The 24438-nt window shown below is 35.4% G+C and overlaps 1 protein-coding gene across 3 annotated transcripts in view; it reads left to right on the top strand.

The window, feature by feature from the left end:
* HMBOX1 (homeobox containing 1) overlaps nucleotides 1–24438 on the top strand; it is a 166859-nt gene that overhangs the window by 62049 nt on the left and 80372 nt on the right. For all 3 annotated transcript variants that reach the window (XM_011944551.1, XM_011944552.1, XM_011944550.1), the window contains 2 exons: nucleotides 12536–12615; nucleotides 18758–19234. In XM_011944551.1, coding sequence (XP_011799941.1) covers nucleotides 12593–12615; nucleotides 18758–19234 — 500 coding nt within the window. In that variant the 5' untranslated portion in view covers nucleotides 12536–12592. The remainder of the gene's footprint in view (nucleotides 1–12535; nucleotides 12616–18757; nucleotides 19235–24438) is intronic.

Raw genomic sequence — 24438 nt, 5'->3', positions numbered from 1 at the left:
GCCTCAGCCTCCCGAGTAGCTGGGATTACAGGCCCCTGCCACCATGCCCAGCTAATTTTTGTATTTTTAGTAAAGACAAGGTTTCACCGTGTTTGGCCAGGCTGGTCTCGAACTCCTGACCCTCAAGCCATCTGGCCACCTGGACCTCCCAAAGTGCTGGAGTAACAGGCGTTAGGTACCATGCCCAGCCAGGACAAAGAATATTTAACATGGAGAGTATTTGCAAAGATTATGCTGATTTTTAAAAAGGCTGACTTGTGGAAGAAAAAAGATATTTAATCTTTATCAGTCCAGCCAGATGAATAGGTTGAAGTTACAGGAAACAATTTTAGAAACTATAAAAGGAAGATCTTTATCAGTAAAACTCTCCAGTACGCTTTCTGGTCACTGGAAGTGTAGGAAAGGCTACATGATTATCTATAGGTCTATCAATTTTTGACAAGTACTATATGTAATAATTCTTTTGGAATAAAAATATCCATGATATGTGATATATGTAATTTTAATCACAAATCATAATGATGCTTGACTTCTTGCATAGTACTTATCAGAAGTAAACATTTGCTCCAGAGAAATGATAACAAATAGTATTTGAATCTTACATTTTGAGAAAGGTGAAGCCTACTATAGCAGAACTACAGTTCTGCTAAGAAAAGGGAAGTCCGTTAGCTGATTGACCTTGGGCAAGTAGTGTCTTGTCTTAATTACCAACCTGAAGAGATTCTGAGATTAAATGAGCTATTAAGTGTAAAGTACTTATTTCCCAGTGAGTATCTAACCCAAAGAAGTGTTGATTAAATGGTGGTAGTAGTTTTTCTTTACCATTTTAAACTATCAAGAGGCATTATTTGAGAGATTCATATTTTAATTATCATTTTTAATTCCTGTTTCTATGGTATGTGTTTTCCTTGTGTCACCAACCATCCCTCACCCCAGACCCTCCATGTGTCTGTCTCTCAAGTCACAGCTAAATATAGTAAGGCCTCTTTTATTGGGTATTGTTTAAGGGAAAAACCGTTTGGCATGAGTGCAGTACCTTCTGATTAACTTTCTAAAAGGTAAACTTGTCTTTTAGCCATTTTAACTTTAAAAAACATAGTTTCCTGCCTGTTTAAAACAAAGATCCTAAACATGACTTTAACTTCTTGATGAGTCACTGTTATGTGTAGCTATAATTAAATAGTTGTTTTCATTTACTTTATTTTCTTCTCTACTGGTAGCTATCTTTTTTTTTTTTTTTCCAGTGGTTAAGCCTTTTTATACTCTCCCAACCACTTGTTAAGTTTCTATGTCTAGTCTAGATTTGGAAACCAAATATTGGCGTTTGCTAAGAATTTTACATGTTAAAATGATGAGATATCTGATACCTGGAATTTGTTTGAGAATACCTCTTGGAGCAGGGAGAGGAAGGGATGTAAGATTGGCCATGATTTGCTAATTGTTCAAGCTGAGTGATAGTTATATAAGCGTTCATTAACTGTCTCCTCTTTCTGCTCTTTTACATGTTTGCAAATTTTCATAATAATAACTGATTTTAAAGAACCACCAGTTAAAAATAGAGTTGTATGTTAGCTATATGCAGGCCTATGCATATTTTGTATCTTTGTTTTTATTTTTGTAAGGATTCACAGGAAAGCGTGGTATTTATCTTTGGTCAGTAGCACTGAGAGCTTAGGGGAGAGGATGTTCACTTTTCTTTTTAATCCTGCTGGAGTTTTATGATATTTTTTCCTCTATGAGTTGTGTTTATTTTTATATTTATGTATATATGTATTTTTTAAAAATTTATAGCTAGTCAGGAAGGAGGTTCATATTCTAGTCTGTAAATTGAAAGTACCAATAATGTCTAATTTATGGGATTCTGTGCACTGCATACTTTTCTATTTTAAACTTTTTTGGTTTTATTTTTATAGATATTTTAGGTGGGTAAAATTGGGTTCTGTGTAAGAGAATGAAAGAGCAGTAAAAGGGGCTCTGTAATGGTGTTTAAACTTTTGGGGATTCTTTTTTAGTATCCAAATCTGGACTTAAGGGTCTTACTAGTTGGTCTCTGTAGTATACCCTGTCATCTCTCCCAATGATGGCTTACTTGCTGCCTGTGCCACCCTTTCTTAATTCTTCGCTTTCTTCCAGAAGCCTTACATTCTTAATATTTCTTTCTTTCCTGATTTAAATATTCTGCCCTTTCTGTGTGTACCATTATTGAGTGAAACAGATCTATGCCAAGCTGTACAATGTAAATTCAATTTTAAGTCACCACTAACATACTGGATTCACAATGCAGCATTTTTTGAAGATGGGCGTATAAACTGGTGCCTCTTTGGGAGGCGATTTGACAAAATCTGTCATAACTTAAAATGTATATACTCTGTCACAACAATTGTTCTGCTAGTGTTTTACCCTGATAATGTACTTACACGTGTACAAAGATGTATGAAGAAGGACGGATGACAAGAAACTGTATGGTGTGTGGATGGAAAAGAAGAAGGAGTTTGGGGTGGGAGGTCAGCTTACCTTTCATTTTATGTTTTTCAAAGTTTACTTTTTTCTGTACCTTATACAGTAATTACTTTTTATATTCAAGAGAGAAACTAGAGTAGAATGAGCCATTGTGCCACCTGCAGGCAATACTGTATCGACAGGTTCTTATTCCTAACAGATTTTTCTTGATTATATTTTTCTTTAGAGGTCAACATTGTTGATGGTAGGCGTCTTCATTGCTCAACTTGACTTCATGTAATATTTTGACAGTTCTAGCCCTTTGGTAATTAAAAGTTTATTTCTGATGGTAGGAATTTTTATAATTTTATCAAATATGCATATATATATTTGTTACATACACATATATATGTAAATATGGCCATATACTTTTTAAAAAGTATAGTCTTTTTTTTTTTTCTTCTCAAGTTGTTTTTTTTCTTTACCTCCTTCATTCCTTGGCTTCCCAGGCCATTCACTTTTCCTTCCTGATCACATCCTATACGCACACCCATTCTTCACCCCGGTTCCATTGTGTGTTGCCCACCTATTCTTGTCTTCTATGCTCTTGTACATAGAGATGTGCATATGTATGTATGCCTTTAGATACGCAAACCGACGTCAGAACACACATATAAAGGGATATTTTGGTTGTAGTTTTCTTTTTTAAAACCTGATCATATTATGCTTTCTTAAAATAGCATTTTGTTTTTTACACAACACTGCATTAAATAAATTTTACCAAACCACTTGATAAAACTCTAATTCTTTTTAATGATTGGATTTATGTTAATTGATCAAAGTGTATTGTAATTTATTTAGCCATTTCTGTATTGATTGAAACAATGCTTTGTAGAGATAAGAAATTGGGGCTGGGCATGGTGGCTTATGCCTGTAATCCCAGCACTTTGGGAGGCCAAGGCAGGTGGATCACCTGAGGTCAGGAGTTTGAGACCAGCCTGGCCAATGTGGTGAAACCCTGTGTCTACTAAAAATACAAAAATGAGCCAGGCATGTTGGTGGGCACCTGTAGTTCCAGCTACTAGGGAGGCTGAGGCAGGAGAATCGTTTGAACCTGGGAGGCGGAGATTGCAGTGAGCCAGGATCACGCCACTGCAGTCCAACCTGGGCTACAGAATGAGACTGACTAGGAAAAAAAAAAAGAAATTGGAAAGTAGGTGATGTTCCTGTATATATATCCCTATGTATGGTTACTTTTATTTCTGTAGAATTGATTCTCAGGAGTAGGATTGCTAAATTAAAGGTGTAAGTTCTTTAAATTTTAATATATATCACAATATTTCTTTCCAAATGATGTCATAATCACATTTAGACCAATGAAATATGGTAGCATGATTGAAGATATATCTTTTAAATTTTTACTGAAGTGATATCTCATTGTTAAACTGTTATTTCCTTGACTTCTAGTGCATTTGAGAATTTTTTGAGTAAACTTGATAACTTGGATCTGCTCTTTCTCTACATGTCATATTTTTTCAGTTTAACTGCTTAGTTTTTTTTTTTTTTTTTTCATAATAGGGAATTTTTAACCTTTTGTTTATCTTTTGAAGTTTCTGGTCTTTGTTAAGCATATCTACAAGACCTGTCATCTTCTAAATTTTGTTGTAGATGTTTTACTGTGATTTTTTACATTTGTCTTTATTTTGCCTGATACTTATTTTGTACATATAATGTAAGATAAAAATGCAATTGTTTTTTTGCTAGATGATAACCAGTTTTTCTATTATAATTTTAAAAAATATTTATTCTCTCCTGCTGAATTAAAATGTAACCTTTGATAGCACATTGTGCCGTACTTGCTGTAATCTATAATTAAGATCTTTATTCTGTCCTGCTCCTTTGTGTGTCCATTTCTGTACCAGTGCCATATTGATTTCATTACACTGGCTTTTGACTTCTCTGGTCAGAAGTCCACTTTTGGTTTTCTTCTTTTGCGCAATTTTCTTAGTAGTTCTTAAACTGTCTGCTCTAACCCCATTAAAAAGTGGACAAATGATATGAGCAGACATTTCTCAAAAGAAGACTTACAAGCAGCCAGCAAACATGAAAAAATGCTTATCATCACTAGTCATCAGTGAAATGCAAATCAAAACTGCAATGAGATACCATGCCATGCCAGTCAGAATGGCCATTATTTAAAAAGTCAAAAAACAACAGATGTTGGCAAGGGCACTGTGAAAAGCATTTTGGAGAGTCCTCAAAGAACCAAAAATAGGCTGGGCGTGGTGGGTCATGCCTGTAATCCCACTACTTTGGGAGGCCAAGGCGGGCGGATCACCTCGGATCAGGAGTTCCCCACAAGCCTGACCAACACGGTGAAACCCTGTCTCTACTAAAAATACAAAAATTAGCTGGGTGTTGTGGTGCACGCCTGTAATCCCGGCTACTCGGGAGGCTGAGGCAGGAGAATCACTTGAACCCAGGAGGTGGAGGTTGCAGTGAGCCGAGATTGCACAACTGCACTCCATCCTGGGTGACAGAGCCAGACTCCGTCTCAAAAAAAAAGAAACACAGAACTAAAAGTGGAAAAATTCTACTCAGCAATTCCAGTATATATATCTCTGTCTCCAGTATATATATATATATATACACACACACACACACACACACACACACACGCACACACACACACAGTATTTCCAGTATATATATATCTCTCTAGTATATATATATATATCCAGTATATATATATATCTTCAGTATATATATATTTCCAGTATATATATCTCCAGTATGTGTGTGTGTGTGAAGAAATAAAAGGATATTATATAAATAAATATTTATTATTTTAGTATTCTGCCAAATCATTGACAAAAAGATATTTTTCTCCTTTATTCCAATATTTTTGCCGGTTAATTGCCAGGATATATATAAATAAAATATCCTTTTATTTCCTTTGGGTATAAACCCAAAGGAAAATATATTGTTCTACCAAAAAGACACATGCACTCATGTGTCCATCGCTGCACTATACACAATAGCAAAGACATGCAGTCAGCCTAGGTCCCTATCAACAGTGGAATGGATAAAGAAAATGTACATTTACACCATGGAATACTACCTATAAAAAAAGAACAAAATTATGTCCTTTGCAGCAAGGCGGGTACAGCTGGACGCTGTTATCCTATGTGAATTAATGCAGAAATAAAATTAAATACCACATGCTCACTTATAAGTGGGAGCTACACTTTGGGTACACATGCATGTAAAGATGAGAGCAGTAGACACTGGAGACTCCAAGACGGGGGAAGGAGGAAATGGGGGGCAAAAGTTGAAAAAAATAACTTGGGTACTATGCCCACTACCTGGGTGATGGAGGGTTCAACTGTACTCCAAACCTCAGCATCATGCAATATACCCTTGTAACAAACCTGCACATTTACCCCTTGAGTCTAAAATAAAAGTTGAAAAACAAACAAAACCTTTCTGCTGTATTAGGTCCTATTTTTATTTATTTTTACTATTATTATTTTTTTGAGATAGCATCTTGTCTGTCGCCCAGGCTGGAGTGCAGTGACAGTCTCGACTCACTGTAGCCCCAGCCTCCTGGGTTCAGGCAATTCTCCTGCCTCAGCCGTCCGAGTAGCTGGGATTACAGGTGTGAGCCACCATGCCCAGCTAATTTTTGTATTTTTAGTATAGATGGGGTTTCACCATGTTAGCCAGGCTGGTCTCGAGCTCTTGACCTGAAGTGGTTGGCCTACCATGCCCAGCCTAGGTCCTATTTTTAAATTGAAAGGAAAACCTTTTGGGCTTCTTTCTCAATATAGTTATTCATAAATACTGGGAAAGGTTACACTGTCAATGAAAATCTCTTTCCCATTCTTTTTCTAGGTGTTTCCTGCTCAATTAGAGAAACTTTTACTTTTAAATGTATCATATCTCAATTTGATACTTTCTTTTATTTCAGGTTTTTTTTTTTGGTTTTGTTTTATTTTTAAAGATACCAAGGTTTTGCTGTATTGCCCAGGATAGTCTTGAACTTCGGGCCTCAAGGAGTCCTCTTGCCTCAGTGTCCTGAGCCGCTGGGATTACAGACATGAGCCACTGCACACAGCTAATTTTCAGTTTTTTGACAATATAATTGCTTGAGTTTTCTAGACATTGTTTTGCCAAATCATTGACAAAAAGATATTTTTCTCTTTTATTCCATTGTTTTTGCCAGTTAATTCTTTTCTGTGTCTCACCATTTTTCCTATAAACTTTAAGTCAGTGTTTACTTATAAAGGATTTAGTGGGCGTCTTACTCTAATTCCTAATTTTATTCATTTGATTTATTGAATAGGTAATAACAATCACATGGTTAAAATAATCTTTTAAAAAAGCTTCCTATGAACAGCTTTCTTCCCATTCCTCTCCTTAATCTCTCTAGTTCCCAACCCCGCATTCAAAGTAACCACTGTTATTGGATCTCTTCCACGGATTATTTTATGCATATAAAAGTGAAATTACACACATATATACTCTATATATTTATTGTGTGTGCATGCAATCTTAATTTTATTTGAAATGCTTTTAGTGTTTTGCTGTTTAGAATAATATTTGCCCTTCTTACATTTTTACCAGAGTGGTTTTTTTCTAGCCTTCTTTTCCATAGAATTTTTTCTTTAAAATGGCTGCTAAGTTTTACTGAATGCCTTTTCAACATCTATTGATATAACCATATGATTTCTCTGCCTTAAATGTGTTGACACATTGGATTATGTTGATTCCTAAAAATGAACCACTCTTGCATTTCTGCATAGATTATAGTGGTATACAGTGAACCCCCCCTTATCCACTGGGAATACATTCTGAGACTCCCAATAGATGCCTGAAACTGCAGATAGTATCAAACTCTATGTATACTGTGTGCAGATTTCATTTTCCTTCTTCACAGTTTCACAGAAGATTCATTCTTATAGTTCTTAGTAACCTCAGCATACGATTTTTTTTTTTTTTAACTTAAATTGAGAACTTTCACCTTTTCACTGAAAGGAAGCACTTTTGGCTTCTGTTTGGTGTATTGAAATTGCCAGCATCATTATTCTTGAGCTTTGGGGCCATCATTCTGTAGAATAAGGATTACTTAAACAGGGGCACTGTTAGATACCAGGACAGTCAGTGTGATAATCTAGAGAGCTAGTAAGTTACTAAGGGGCAGGTAGGGTCTACAGTGTGGATGCCCTGAAGGAGGGGCATGAGGTTTCTAAGTTACTAACAGTTGCTCAAATTTTAAAACTCACAAATCGTTTATTTCTGGAATTTTCCACGTAATATTTTCGGACCATGGTTACTGCAGGTTACTGAAACCACAGAAAGCCAAAGTAAAACAGCAGATAAAGTGGGGGACTACTGTATTATTTCTCATATGTCCTGCACTCTATAGTCTAATGTGAGTTTTTACTTAGAACTTTTACGTTTAATTTTTAAGTGAAATGGTATGTTCTGTGTACGACCTTTATTAGGTATGCTATTGACTAATTCTGGCTTCATAAAATGGATTGGAACATTTCCTGTATTTTTCTATAGTTTAGTATTATTAGAATTCTGTTTTTAAAATAGATTGAGTCTGCTGAGAACTCAGCTGATTTTGATGCCTCTTTGTATAGATTCTTAATTACCTTTATTTTACGCTATTTGGTTCAACTAAAGAATTTATTTTTTGGTCAATTTTGATATATTCTATTTTACTGGGAAATCATTTTTCTCTTTTGAGTTTTTAAATGAATTGTCATGTGGTTGCATTTATGATTTCTTAGGGGTTTTTTTCCCTCAATACTATGGCTGTATTTTTCTTTTCATTCTGAATCTTAGCAGTTTTTTTCTCTCTTTTTTCTTTATTAGACTTTCTGTGTAATTATTTAATAGTCTTTCAAAGAGCCAACATTTGGACTTATGCCTTCCGTAGCTTCATTTTATATTAATTTCAACTAGTATTTCTTAGTTTCATTTTTATAGCTTATTTTGATGTATAGTATTTTATTTTTCTAGTTTTTTAAATACTATTTTTTCTTTTGACTTTTAAAAATATTTAGGCTTTAAATTTTAAAACAGAATGTGAATTTTAAAATATTAAAGTCTTTCAGGCCATACATTTACTTCTAAATACAACTTTTATTGGGTCATTTGGGTTTTCTGTTTTTTTTGTTGTTGTTCTCCCCCTCAAGACAGAGTCTTGCTCTGTCACCCAGGCTGGAATGCAGTGTCGCTCACTGCAGCCTCCGCCACCCAGGTTCAAACAGTTCTGCCTCAGGAGGGATTACAGGTGTGTGCCACCACGCCCAGCTAATTTTTGTATTTTTAGTAGAGGCAGAGTTTCACTGTGTTGGCCAGGCTGGTCTCGAACTTCTGACCTCATGATCTGCCTGCCTCGGCCTCCCAAAGTGCTGGGATTACAGGCGTGAGCTACCGTTCCTGGCCTGGATTTTTGTTATGAATAATAATCCTCTTTTTTTGTCACAATGTATAGCTATGTGGATCATAATTTCCTTTGTGATTTCTTCTTTGATCCAAGGGTTATTTATGATTATCTTGTAGTTTATAAGTAGTTATTTTTGTACATTTTTCCCTAGATTGTTTGGATTATATATATGAAATTAAACCTTTTGTTTTACCATGTTTGTGATCAATTATGGTAATGGACAAAGGAAAAAAAAACTTATTTGTTAGAAGGTTTACAAAGTATCTTTTTATCTTTAAAATTATGTTTATTGATAATACAGCAAATTTCTTTTTTTTAAATTTTCTCCAACTATATTCGTTCATTCTAAAGGGTATACTGAAATAACTCATTTATATTTTTAAAAACAAAATTATTAAAGTTGTTATGATTTTTGCTTTATATTTTGGTCTTTGTGTTTGTAACTCTTATATCTTGGTCATAAACTGTGTATTTTATAATTGTATAATCTCTTTTTCTTTTCTTTTTTTTTTTGGAGACCAAGTCTTGCTCTGTCGCCAGGCTGGAGTGCAGTGGCGTGATCTTGGCTCACTGCAACCTCTACCTCCCAGGTTCAAACGATTCTCCTGCTTCAGCCTCCTGAGTAGCTGGGACTACAGGTGCATGCCACCATGCCCAACTAATTTTTGTGTTTTTAGTAGAGATGGGGTTTCACCATGTTGGCCAGGATGGTCTTGATCTCTTGACCTCACGATCTGTCTGCCTTGGCCTCCCAAAGTGCTGGGATTACAGGCATGAGCCACCACGCCCGGCCTCTCTTTTTCTTTTATAGGTTGCTTGTTTTCTATGACCAGGTGCTTGAATGTGATCCAGTATCCATACATTTATATCCCTAATGCCTTTTAATATAAGGTTTTTATTATCATGTTCTACTTTTTTATTGTGTTGAAATATGCATAACATAAAATCTACCATTTTAACGTATATAGTTCAGTGTCATTAAATACATACAGTATACAGCAGTCACCACCATCCATTTCCAGAACATTTTCATCCTCACAGATTGAAACTCTGTACCCTTAAGTAATAACTTCTCATTATTCCTTGCCCGTTTTACCTGCCATTCTACTTTCTGTCTCTCTGAATTTGACTACTCTAGGCACCTCATGTAAATGGAATCATATAATATTTGACCTTTTGTGATTGGGTTGTTTCACTTAGCATAATGTCTTCAAGGTTCATTCATGTTTTTGTGTCAGAACTTCCTTCCTTTTAAAGGCTGAGACAATATTCTGTTGTTTGTATATATATCACATTTCATTTATCCATTAATCTGCCAGTGGGCATTTGGGTTATTCCCACCTTTGGCTTTTGTGAATAATGCTGCTGTGAACACAGCCTGATTCCACTTCTTTTGGATAAATATCCAAAAGTGGAATCGCTGGATCATATGGTAATTCTGTATTTAGTTTTTTGAGGAACTGACATACTGTTTTCCATAGTGGCTTCACCATTTTGCATTTCAGCCAGTAACATACAAGAATTCCATTTTCTCCACATCATTGCCATGCTTGTTGTTTTATGTTTATTTTTTAAATAATAGGCATTCAAATGAGTGTGATTGTATTTTGTTTTTTTTGTTTCTTTTTTTTTTTGAGACAGAGGACTCACTGTGTTGCCCAAACTAGCCTTGAACTCCTGGCCTCAAGCGATCCTCCTGCCTCAGCCTCCTAAGTAGCTGGGATTACAGGTGTGAGCCATTGCACTCAGTGTGGATGTGATCTTAATACCCATTTGTATTTAGTTCTTAATCTATTTTTAAAATAACTTCAAAACATCTGTCAATTAGAAAACAAAAATCTGTCTCCTCTGCCAGAAGAGCTTTGTGAAATTGAGAGAATTCATAACATCTTGTTTGCTTGGTCCTCTGTTTTTAGAACATTTTGTTTTTGTAGAATATTTTAAGCCCATTTATGTCTGAAATATAACTGACAAAATTCAGTGTCTTATGGTTACATAAATTTGTATCAGTGACTTAATCTGTTTTCTTGTCTGTTAAATCAGGGTCTTTGATGATAACTTCCTAAGTTATCAAAGGATCCTTTCTAGAAGAGGATGGTGACCTTTATTCTATTTTCATGGTGCATGCTACATGCTGAACATACTACATGTAAACATGCTGCATGGTTCTCATGATTACAGAATAAAGGTCAGTATCCCCTTCTAGATCATCTACTCCTCACACATACTGTGTTAAAGACCGGCAACACAAGCCTACTGATTACCTAAATAAATCTCATAATTTCTTTTCACTGTTCCCTCTTCCTGGAATCTTTCCTCCAATGATTCTTACCTCCCTCTACGCCTTGATGTTGTGGAAGTCTTATTCTAATCCTCAAATAACAGCCAGATTTCACTCTAAGAAATCTTCCTAGTTCTCTCTAACCTAAATTAGTTTCTGGATTGTTATTCATATAAATGTTTTATTTTTAGTCTTTTTTTAATGTTATACTTTTTATTCGAGAGAGACGTGTCTATAATTTCTGTCCCTAGTCTCTATTCGCCCCACCTTCTGCCATTTAATGAGCTCCTAAGCTCCTCTACTGTTGGGACCATATCTTACTCATATTTTGGTTCTTGTGTCTATGCCAGGGCAAGCAGGTGCTTCATATATTTTAACTGAATTTGAGCAGATAGTGAAAAATGTGTTTTGACCAGTAATCATTTTTGTGTCTTTGGTTTACTATTTTGCGTAGGAACTACAATGAGGAACATTTTCAGTAGTTTCATTTGATACTTTATATCTACTTTTTTAGGACAGATTCCCCCACCCCCAAGCCCAAGATGGAGTTTCACTCTGTGGCTCAGGCTAGAGTGTAATGGTGCGATCTCGGTTCACTGCAACCTCCGCCTCCTGGGTTCAAATGATTCTCCTGCCTCAGCTTCCCGAGTAGCTGGGATTACAGGCATGTGCCAACACGCCTGGCAAATTTTGTATTTTTAGTGCAGTTGGGGTTTCGCCATGTTGGTCAGGCTGGTCTTGAACTCCTGACCTCAGATGATCCACCCACCTTGGCCTCCCAAAGTGCTGGGATTACAGGTGTGAGCCACAACGCCTGGGCCTGTCTTTTAAGTCAGCAAGAAAATTATCTACAACAGGATCTTCATTAATGCTACAATTTAGAATATACAAATGTGAAGGGTTTCTAATTTTACCTTGTACATTTTGCATATATCATTAGTCATTGTTGGACACTTCGGCCATGCATAATGTAATTCAGTACTGAATGTGTATTTTAATGTGAGAGTTTTTGACATCAACATTTTTAACTTTTGTCTAATTTATAATCTTAACTTAGAGTTAATGGAAATCGGTGCCTCTATGGCTATGGTTTTAACCAGCTAATAAGTTGTCTTCATGATCTTTAGCTTCTAAACAATGAATAGAAAATACCATTTTTTGTGAAGATCTGTGTCTGAATTGAAAGGGATCAAACTGTATGGTGAATAAAGCAGTAGAATGCAAATCAGAAGACATAATATTTAACATGATTAGCTAGTGTCAACTCTTGATATCTATGTTATATAATTAAAATTTTTATTCAACACTTGATTAACATAAATATTTCTCAATTTTCTATCTTTGTTCTACAGAATGGTAGATAACGCAGATCATCTCTGGAAAGGATATTGATCCGCCTCATGTAAAGTATGCTCAGTTCCTTTCCAGTGGTGTAAGTATCAAGTCCTTCTTGATTTTTATCTTCATAGTCATTTTAATAAAGTTAAGATGTCATTATGATTATGATCCAGATTTGACAATGGGTGTTCATAGAGTTGAAAAGTTTTTTTAGGAAATGAATCAAATGGTATACCTGTTTGACATTAAGGTGAATAAGTGTCATGATCATGTGGTGAGAAATGAATCTTTAAATCTATCAGCCTTCTCTTACCATTTCTGTTTTCAGCTTTGAATTTTGACATTAATTTTAAATTGAATATAAAATTACTTATTATTTTTAACTGCTTAAAGCTTAGAAGCATCCAAGATAGATGGCTAACAGTTCAAGAGAGCTAGTATTGGATTCCTTGTGACAAGCAGACTACTGGAAGCATACACCTTCATGTTGCCATTTGTGTGAAAACTCCTAGCACCTTAACCATTTTCCTTTACCTGCTGGGGGCATGATAATGTAGTTAAGCCTATTAGCTAATGTGCTAGCCTTTCTTTGGAGTCAGGCAGATAATATAAATTGAGATAGTGGTATTGTGTTGAGAGTGTTTTTGTGCTAGGATATGAACTATAACCACCAGTTCATATTAAATAGGCCTTTGAATAAAAGTATTCCGGGAATTTCAGATATTAGAGAAGACAGAGTATCTATTAGCTCATTAAGCGCATCTTTAGAGTCTAATGCAGAGTGCCTTTAGCATAAGTATTTTCTAAAATTTTATGGAGTCTCCACTTTGCTTAAATTCCTTCCGTTTTGGTTGACAGTTCTGTAATACAATAAGTAGATATTAAGAGAGGTTTTCCTTATTATTTAGGCTTTTCATTATAGTTCCCCCCCACCCCAATAGATTCTATGATACAGTGAAAAGTTTCTGGAACAGACCTGGAAGATGTGAACTGTAGCCTGACTTTCTGCTAAGTAGCTATATCCTTGGGAAGGCACTTCACCTCTTTGGGCCTTAGTTTCCCTCCCCACTTTTTAAAAAAATTTATTTGCTAATAGCTGTTTTCAATCTATCAGACTTCTCTTTTACCATTTCTATTTTCAACTTTGAATTTTGACATTAATTTTAAATTGAATATAAAATTACTTATTATCTTTAACTGCTCAAAGCCTAGAAGTTTCTGAGATAGATGGCTAAGCATTCAAGAGAGTTAAGATGTCTAATGGCTATTGAAAATAGTAAGATGTCTAATAGTTACTGAAATGAATGTAAGCATCATGAAGCTGTGAATTTTTGTGTGATTTGTTCCTTGTTGTGTCCTCTGTGCCTCGCATAGGATCTGTTACATAGTAGGCTTAAATGAATGGTTTTTGTCTAAATGGTCTCCAGTTTTCTCATTCCACACCTAATTTGTATCTCCCTCTATAAATGTGCGTGTTTGTACTTGAATTTTTGTTACATATGGTAGAAATAAGATGATCAAAGTATGATTTCATGAATCACAGTGTTAATTGCCATACAAAGAGAATTTTTTTCTTGACTTCACAGTACTTAAAGATGGGGAGAGTAACATGGACAGACTTCGCAGGGAATACACTCAATAGATGAGGTACATTAACCACATTGTGAGTGTATTCCAAAGCTATTAAAGTGTCTTTGCTCAATTATGATGAAAGGAGGCCTCTGTGTTCAAGTGAAGGCTAAAAGTGGAAGTGTACCTTTATATGAGCAGTTCTTGGGAGAAGCTGATTTGACCACCATAGCTGAGATCCGAGACCACAAGTAAGGCCCCTCATTGCTAGAAAGTGCTGGCCTGCAAGGTGTAAAAGCTTTGAGGTCTTTTGCAGCCTGAGCTCTCTGGTTTTGGAGAAGCCGCTGACAGAGAGTAGCCCTGCCACAGCCTAAGCTCCCAAAGTGTCTGTTAGGCTCTTGAGTGTATATGTATTTTGAAGTCCAGTAGTTGTGACAGTAACTCACATATATGGTTTGATATGAGGTGACATTCCTGAGAGGATGGAGAGTTCACTCTCTGATAAAAATATTGTGATTGACTCTAGAGTGTGTTAAATTATCATGCAGTAAATATCATGTATGCAAAACAAAACTAACCTGTTTTGCCTAGTCATTCTAGATAATAAAAATAAAGACAGCAGAATTATGTTAAAGAAAAAGCTGTTATTCAATAAAATTTTACTAACTGTTGGTGCTTTACAAGTAAGGTAGTAATGTCCTTTCTACCCATGTTATTTCAAGGTTAATTATTTGTGAATGCTTTAATCTTCTCTGCTCTATGTGTTTGTAGAATTTAGCTTAGGAAATTATATTCTGGACCTCATGCCTTATCCAAGAAGGGTTTAGGTACATATTCAAGTCAGGATAAAATATACTGTGGAAAAGTTATTATTATGGTCTTATGGTATGATATTTTCTTAGAATATCAGTTTATGAACTGAGCCGTAATTCCTGAATTTAGTTGTTCTTTTATGCCTTAAACATTCTCTGTTATTACAGTGTTGAAATTCTTCTCACATCATTTTCAATTATTGTTGGCCTGAGTCTGCATTCAGATTAGTAATTTAAAGTGAAAGATGTTCCTTATCCTGTGAACAATCCTTGTGCAAAAGAAAATTAATTCAATTCTTACATGTTATCTTTTTCTGTTATAAAAGAATTGCTGGTATCATGGACTTAGATGACCTTTGTAGGTCATTTACTGCCATAAATTCGTGATTATGTGCTTAAACTAGGTAAATTATGAGAAATAAAATTTTGAAATGCCAGTGTATATGCCTTTGTTTATATTAGTACACATTGGAACATTATTCTCAATATCCAGGAGAGCTTCTAGTCTCAGCGTTTTCTCAGTAAAATATCATATCTTCAGTGTCACATGCATGCTTTGATCCTGTTTGTTATGCTCTTAATCATTTTGCTTTGTAGTGATCATATGAATGATCATTCTAGCAATTGTGGATCATTTTGCTTTAGGTTATGTTTGCATTAGGGACCTCTCAGTGCAGGGCACAGACATCTAATTTGAACAAGGTGATACATAAAGGGAAATGTATTCTCTGATGAAACAAAACAGCAAGAAGAGCAGGGATGTATCAGGGGCTTAGGGATTGGAACAAGGGATATGAGCACTGCACAGCTTTCGCCATCGGTCTGTTCTAAGTTTCTTGGTATGTCCGCTTCATCTTCCCATGAACTAGATGCTTCCGTATAATAAGAAATTTACCAGACTAATATCTTCCTGAAACTGAGCACAGTTATGGTGACTGTTCATCTTTTCCCTCGTCTGACTAGAAAATTGTGGGGAGAGCAAGGTTTGGCTTTCTTGTGCACCCCACCCCACTGGCCAGAAGGTGGGGTATTATGAGTGATAGCCCAAGAACATGTGCTTGAAAACAATGAGGTGTTCTAGACAGACAAAGTAATAGGTGGCCTATTGTTTTTCCTTTTATGACTTGGAATAAAAGTGGTTCTAATAGTCAATGAATCTGAAATGACATAAAATATTACATTGTTTTATATGCTGTGAAATCTTTAGTTTTGACAATTCTAATTCAAGTGTTAGGATGGATACTTTTCAGTAATAAGTGAAATTCATATAACTTACTTTTGTTTTATGCTAATACAGAGTGCTGTTTCATACCAGGAATAGTTTGAAGAACTGTATACAGATAACTAACTGCTCTGATATGAATACTGTAGGAAAATACTGTGATTGGGAATTTTTGTCCATATAATAAAACAGTTATTGAAGTCATCTAAAGTAAGATCACTTTATGAAATACTTTGATAATATGAAGGCTGAAGATAGCAACAAACAGGTCTACTTCATTTTCAAGGGAAAATAATAATGTTTATGTTTAATTTTTTTCATTACAAAATATTGTGCGGGGAACTTAGGCCATCAAGAAAGAATATAATAATCATGAAAATAGGTCTTTTTAAAATGATGCCTAGCTTGTTACAAGTGAGTACGGAAGAAATCAGACCATAACATTTGTAGGTGTAGGGCAGGTACTGTGGCCTGTGGGCACAAATGGCCTGCAACATGTTTAGGTCCACAGAATATGTGTGTTTGGTTATGTTTTATTTTAATGAGCTTGTTTTTAAAACTAGGGAGATTTCATCTAAAGTTCTAGATTTCTGCCTACTTATTTTTAAAAGAATTTGAAACATAAAACAATCAGTAAAATGGAATAGACTATCCAAAGGTGATGCAGATTCATATGGAAATTGTGTATATGATAAAGGCAGCATTTCACATCAGAGGAGAAGACAGATATTCAATAAAAACATACGACATCTAGCTGTCCATTTGGGATGAAATAAAGCCCCAATTTTTTATACTTGTTAAGTCAATAAAAATTCTAGATGGAGCAAAGATTTTAAATGTAGAAAACTATTACTAGGACCCCTAGGTTCATCAGTAATTAGAGTATTTTTATCTAAATGGCTTTAAATGAGACTTAAAGGAGTAGAATAGCCTGTGTCCCAAATCATGTGTTTCCAGTTAAGCCCTGCAAGGTATTGTAAAGGAGAATGATGTGTGCTTTTGGAGTCAGTAAGATCTAGGCTTAAATCTTTTTCCTAATGTTTACTCAGATTTTTTGTAAGGTATAAAACTACTCTGAGCCTTAGTTTCCTCAACAATCAATCCATCAACATAAAATGAAATGAATAAAGAACATCTACCACGAGAGCTGCTGTGAAAATTGGATGAGATTATGTTATGTGTGAAACTCTTACCCAATTCCTACCCAGAAGTGACTGTTCAATAAAGTTTTCATGTACAAGGACAAAGAAACAGTGAAACTTTCAATAGCTGTGGGGCACTGGCCCAGAGCAGATGTTTGTTTGAGAAAGATGAAAAAACTTCTTGACATCGATTTCCATCTGCAAACACTTATTGAGAGCCTATGCATGCCATGCATTATATTTGGCACTAGAACAATAAATATCAAAATAAAAGAGATTACCACTTCAAAATATCTTGAATGGGAAAGTCAGATCTTATAAGAAAGTAATTCAAGGCCGAGCATGGTGGCTCACACCTGTAATCCCAGTACTTTGGGAGGCTGAGGTGAGCGAATCACCTGAGGTCAGGAGTTTGAGACCAGCCTGACCAACATGTTGAAACCCCATCTCTACTAAAAATACAAAAGTAGCCAGGCTTGGTGGCAGGTGCCTGTAATTTCAGCTACTCAGGAGGTTGAGGCAGGAGAATCACTTGAACCCAGGAGGTGCAGGTCGCAGTGACTCAAGGCCGTGCCACTGCACTCCAGCCTGGGTGACAAGAGCAAAACTCTGTATCCAAAACAACAACAACAACAACAACAACAACAGAGGAATTCAAGCAGTGAGAATTTTTACAGTATTTGACTACTCTCTTAATATTGTTATTCACCCTAAGAAAACATTTTCTGATATGCTGCAGTATCTTGTGCTAGTTAAAGGAAACATGTAAAAGTAATTTCCTAAGAAAAATGAATAGCATTGTCCGGCTACAACCACGAAAGATCTATTTCTCAGGGTAGCTATTAAGAGAGAATGCATTACCAGAGATGAAAAACTTAGGAAATTGCTAAGTAGTGAATGAAATGGTGCTTTTTTTTTTTTTTAATGTACCTCTCTTTTCCACTTAAATATTTTTGCTGGTTATTAGCATTTGCTTGGACTTAGCTTAGCAAATCATTTGTTTTCACTAAATGAGGTTGTAGAGAATTCCTAGGTCTGTGTAGCTAATAGTTGGTAAATAATGTAATACAAACTATTTTTTCAGCAATTTTCCATTAATACTCTAATGTAGAGTAATACACTTGAGATGGGCAAAACACTTCTAAGTTATCACATAGCCTGGGTTTAATGCACTCCAGGTACCTAATCTGTTGTTTTGGTATTATTTACATAACTAAAATTTTGGTTCTGATATTTACCAAAATTGAGGAAAATGTAAATTGCATGCCATATGAAATTAGGTTTTATGTTACACCTATGTTCACCTACTAACACATTTAGTATCTGTACCAATCCATTTGCCATGGCACAATCATTCTAGCGTGGGACATACTTTTCAGTAAAGAAGCTTGTGTAGAAATACTGCATCTTCTGAGCATTCTCTAGTGATATGTGCTTTGGTAGATACTGTCAATAAAGAGACTTCTTTTCATCTTTTTTTTTTTTTTTCAGTTTGCTGGAAACCATGTCTCATTATACAGATGAACCCAGATTTACCATAGAGCAGATAGATCTGCTTCAGCGACTTCGGCGTACTGGAATGACTAAACATGAAATTCTCCATGCCTTGGAAACTTTGGACCGTCTTGATCAAGAGCATAGTGACAAGTTTGGAAGAAGGTCCAGCTATGGAGGAAGTTCATATGGGAATAGTACCAACAATGTCCCAGCATCTTCCTCTACAGCTACAGCTTCCACGCAGACGCAGCATTCGGGAATGTCCCCATCACCTAGCAACAGTTATGATACTTCCCCGCAGCCTTGCACTACCAATCAAAATGGGAGGGAGAATAATGAGCGATTATCTACATCCAATGGAAAGATGTCACCAACTCGCTACCATGCAAACAGCATGGGTCAGAGGTCATACAGTTTTGAAGCCTCAGAAGAGGACCTAGATGTAGATGATAAAGTGGAAGAATTAATGAGGTTAGTGACTTTGCTTATTCAGAGTCCCTAGAAACATCTGTATTCTTAGATTGTTTTTAAATAGTATGCTGCATTTCAGCTACTTAGCTATAAGAACTGTAACTTCCTTCTCCCACCTTTGGAGATGAAAGGAAGTTCAAGCTTTATGTTTTTAATTTAAATTTTCTCCTCTTTACTTCAGTCCTTTCTCTTTGCTGCTTGATAGGTCTTTTCCATTCTCTGTTTATCAAACACTAATCTTCTCTATGACTGTAATAGCTAATTTCTGACTAACAGACACATTCTAATCCCGAAATCTGTAGTAAGTACTTTTTCTGAGGGATAATTTTATCTTGATACAGAATACATACACTCTTAATTTTTCTCTCCAACATTCTAATCAAGAAAATAATTTGGGGTACCTATTATATAGGTTCTAATTTTAGCAGTAGATGACACACACACTCACACATACATACACACACATTGTCTTATAAATGTAAGAACTCTTAGAGTTTTAAACACTAAGAAAAGAAATCTACTGTTTTTTTTTTTGAGATGGAGTCTTGCTCTGTATGCCCACGCTGGAGTGCAATGGCACCATCTCAGCTCACCTCAGTCTCCGCCTCCCAGGTTCAAGCAATTCTCCTGTCTCAGCCTCCCGAGTAGCTGGGATTATAGGCATGCACTACCACGCCCAGCTCTTTTGTATTTTTAGTAGATACGGGGTTTCTCCATGTTGATCAGGCTGGTCTCAAACCCCTGATCTCAGGTGATCCATCTGCCTCAGCCTCCCAAAATGCTGGGATTACAGGCGTGAGCCACCGAGCTCAGCCCACAAGAAATCTACTTTCAACAGAGATAATTAGGAAAGGCTTCACACTGGACCCTGGGACACTTTGAGGGTAACACCATGTGTTTTCCATTATTGTGCCTCCAGGATCTGGAACTTTCCCTGGCACATGGTAAGGGCCTAATATGTTTAATGAATGGGTGACCTTGACCTAAATGGTAAAGAATAGCATTTGTTTTTAAAATACAGGAACTTTATTTAAAATTAAGGGAATAGTAAAAGGTAGAAAAGGCAAGGCATGTCTTCAGTCTGATAAAAATTACTGACAGGTAAGACAGTGTAATAGGAATAATATATTAGGAAACAATACAGGTTTTGGGAGACGTTGAGTTCCATACTAGTTTATTTACTTTTGTTGGAATTGAGGAGTTTTGTAAAAACTCCTCTAGGAATAGAGATGATAAAGGTATTGTTTTCAGTAGATTTCCAGTACCATAGAAGGGAAAGAGCCTGCAAATAAATTACTTACAGTAGATAATGAAAGAAACTGTAGCAGGAATTTGTCAGAAATAAAAATAGTACCTATAAGTATCATTATAATTCTTCCTAAAGATTTTTAAACTTCAAGATGGAATAGTAGTGACACATAATATTGCCACTTGGAAGATCTGTCCAATAGTACCACAATGTTGAAATATCCTTCAAACTGTCCTGAATTTATTTTTAGGTAGATCTCTATTATATGAAATTCTGTGCTAAATCAACTATTTTATCTGGATTCCAGATACAGTATAAATAAAGTACAATATTAATACCTGTAATGAATAATATGATACAGCAGTTACAGTTACAAGTCATTGTTTTGTTTTGTTTTGTTTTGTTTGAGACGGAGTCTTGCTCTGTCACCCAGGCTGAAGTGCAGTGGTGTGATCTCGGCTTATTGCAACCTCCGCCTCCTGGGCTGAAGTAATTCTCCTGCTTTAGCCTCCCGAGTAGCTGGGACTGCAGGCATGTGCCACCACGCTCAGCTAATTTTTTTAAAAGTTAAAAATAAAAGAGATCAGTTTGAGTTTGAATTCTTTTTCATGTGTTAAAGTAGGTGACCAAAGTTCAGGTGTTGCTTTTGAATTTAACGTTGTTAAGATTAAGAAGGAGAACCATTTGGGCAAATAAAAGTTACTTCACTCATTGAAACATAACAAGATTAGCTTTTAATTATTCTGAGTAGAGAGGATATCAAAAATTTAAAAAGGATGCCAACCTGGTTTTTTCGGTGGTGTTGCTGTTCATCAGTTTTGATAAGCTTTTGACATAACAGTTAATTCTTAAACGTGTATAAGACTAACAAGAAGTATGGGAAAGCTCGTTAGTACAAGTCTCTAGAAGACTGTCTGGAAAAATAAAGGTCTAAAAACTTGACTTTTAACTCATAGGTTGGCATGATGTTTTAATTCAAATATATGCTCAAACTAAGCAAAAACCTATTTAGCAATGACTGGGATTTGTAGTTAAATCCCGTAATTATACCCATTCCAGTTTCACTGTGAAATATATACAGGTTTATACTTTGTTATCAGTATTTATGTACTACCACTTTGATCTTTTTCCATTTCTCTGCTTCTTTATTAGAACTGCTCCTTTGGGTTCTCCTGATCATCTTGGGATCTCAGTGGTCTTTCTAGATCTCTCTGGTTCTCTGCCATTGCACCCTCACCCACTGCTGCACTCCTGCTTTCCTCCATTGTGTCCCTCTCTTACGCTTCTCAGGTTGTAGATAATAACAATCCTTGGATCAGTGGGAAAGTTTATTGAATGACATTGTCACTTATTAAAATCATGATCTCAGGTTGATCAGAGAAACTGAGATTCACAAAAATTAAATACTTTGCTCAAGAGAACTTCAGTATTAAGTGGCAGAGCCTAAATGATGTCTTTATTATCCATATGTCACTGGTGTACATTGCCTCTCCAAATAAATTTTTCATGTCTGTAGATTTTAATAAGATTTTAGGAAAGGTGGTTAATTAACATAAGACAAAGTATGAATTGCCTTAGTGGGCTTCTCATCCCCCTCCCCCATGATATTTGCTGCTTCAAAACAATCACTTAACATGTGAATTTTTATCTAGTGGAACGTTAGAGAAATATTTTGAGCAGTGGATCTTTCTGAGTATTCTGTGCTCTTTTAGGAATATACTGCCCTTGCTGATCACTAGATGCTATGGTGATATTATAGCCCACTGGAAGCGGTGGTCTCTGGTGGGGGAGCCTGGGTATCTGAATGCTTTCCTGTCTCCTTTTCTACCTGTGTGCTTCACCTCTTGATTGTTCACATTCCTGAACTCAAACATAAGACGGAGTTTTAAAAATCTTATAATTCATTCACTTTACAAATTTCACTCCTAAAAATTTCAAGATACATAATGGAGATTTTTTTGTATAACTTCATCAAGTTATAATTGTACACCTTATCAACTCATTAAGAAACAGTAAGAAAGTAGCTTTCACTTATTTCATTTTTGAGTTAGGGTTAAAAAAATAAAGGTAAACTGGGATATGAATTTAACAGATTGTTGAATATAACATTTTAGGAAGGACTTTAAAGCCAGAAATAAAGAACTATTTTACATATTAATGTTTAAAAATGCATCTATTAATATACAAATATATGTGTAGGGGTATGTGTGTATACACATCTGCTAATATAGTGTATAGATGCTAGTGTGTGTTTTATGTACATATGATGTTATAATTTAAATGAAGCTTATCAGGATTTGTTAATAATGCCATACATTAAATATATTATTCTTAACCACCCGTGTACTAAATTTTATGATGTTAGTATTTTGTATAAAACTGAGGCTTTATTCCAAGTTGGTTATCTATAGGCTAAGTATTTTACTCGCATAGGTAGGATGTGCATGTTCTGTAGATAAGACAAAATGGTCATGATATCCAGTTACTATGTTATTGATACATATATAGTAATTTTTATTTTTGAGTGATTTTTTAAAATTTAAAGTTATACTTTGTCTCAATGGGTAAAAATGTGTGGGGATAGGTTTTAGTCAAATGTGAAAGAAATTTGTACATAATTTTATTTTTCCAAGTGTGAAATAGTCTGTCTTGGCAGGTGTTGCTTCATCTCTGGAAGTCTTTCAGATAGATGATTACCTTTCAGAGATCCTAAAAAATGTGCAGTGTATATTAACTATGGAAATATGGAAGATCTTAAAGCATATCATTTTTAAAACCGGTGGTCTTTATTATTCTTTGTTCTAGAAAAGGAAGCAATGTCATTTCGAACTACTATAAATAATTCTTTTCCTTTCTGATTTGGTAAGCTTAAATCTATTTGAGAATAAAAATTTAAAGCTGTTTTATAAATTATCTAGATCGAGCTTTCCATTTTACAACCTTTTATCTCCAACTACAGAATTGTTCATTCATTGAACAAATTAAGCTCTATTATATGCAAACCCCATAAATGAATAAGGCACAATCTTTGTGCTAAAGGACTAAGGACTTTACAGCATAGTAGGAGAGATAAGACAAGATTAGAAACAACTATAATACAGAACAGCATGTAATATATTAGCATGTGAGTAGTAGTATTGAAATGTTAAAGTTAGCCATTGCAAGAAGACACATTTTTTAGCTGTGAAGATCAGGGAGGACTTCTTTAAATAGATGACAGTTAAATTGTGACTTAGTAAAAGGGGATTCCACAAAGAGGCATTACTGATGAATTCATCCAGATATTAAGAAAGGTCTGTAAGTAACAGTGAAAGTTTAGCAAGTTATAAAAATAATGGCAATGGAGGGTGGGAAGGAAGAATTTCATCCTGGTGTGGAAATCACTAGATGAATCTAGCATGGCAATGATTTCAAAAGGGCAGTAGGAGGCAATGACATGGACTTGAACTGGTTAGCTACAAATCAGGTGGGTATCTCATCTTGAAGTAAGTAAGCTGTGGAGTGAAAGACAAGATCAGCATGTTCTTCACTTTAATTCCATAAGACTTGAGGCATAGAAATCTTGAAGAGTATGAGATTTTATAAGAAAGGAAGGAGGGGATTTATTCTTTTTAAGGAGGATGTAAAATTGCAGATGAAGAGAGGAAGTGAGGGGTGGGAGAAGATAAGATAATTAGATTTAGAGTAAATGAAGTTTTTACACTAACAAAGTGGTGATTTCTTAGATTACAATGAGGACAATAGGAGTAGCAGGTCCTTAAAGAAGGCTGAATGAGGAGAGAATGAGGGAAGAGGGTGATGTCAAAGTTTGAACAACAAAGCTAACCCACTAGAATGGAACTTTTAAAAATATTTAAGAGAATTGAACACAATGAAAATAGAATGTGTTTAGTATTTTGAAAATACCTAGTGAAACCAACTAAATGACACATCACTGCTTGTGTATAGAATTCTT

The sequence above is a fragment of the Colobus angolensis genome, unplaced genomic scaffold (genome assembly GCF_000951035.1).
Source record: "Colobus angolensis palliatus isolate OR3802 unplaced genomic scaffold, Cang.pa_1.0 Scaffold233, whole genome shotgun sequence".
NCBI lineage: Eukaryota > Metazoa > Chordata > Mammalia > Primates > Cercopithecidae > Colobus > Colobus angolensis.
The sequence above is the reverse complement of the archived record's forward strand: the minus strand, read 5'-3'. Positions and strand labels throughout refer to the sequence as shown.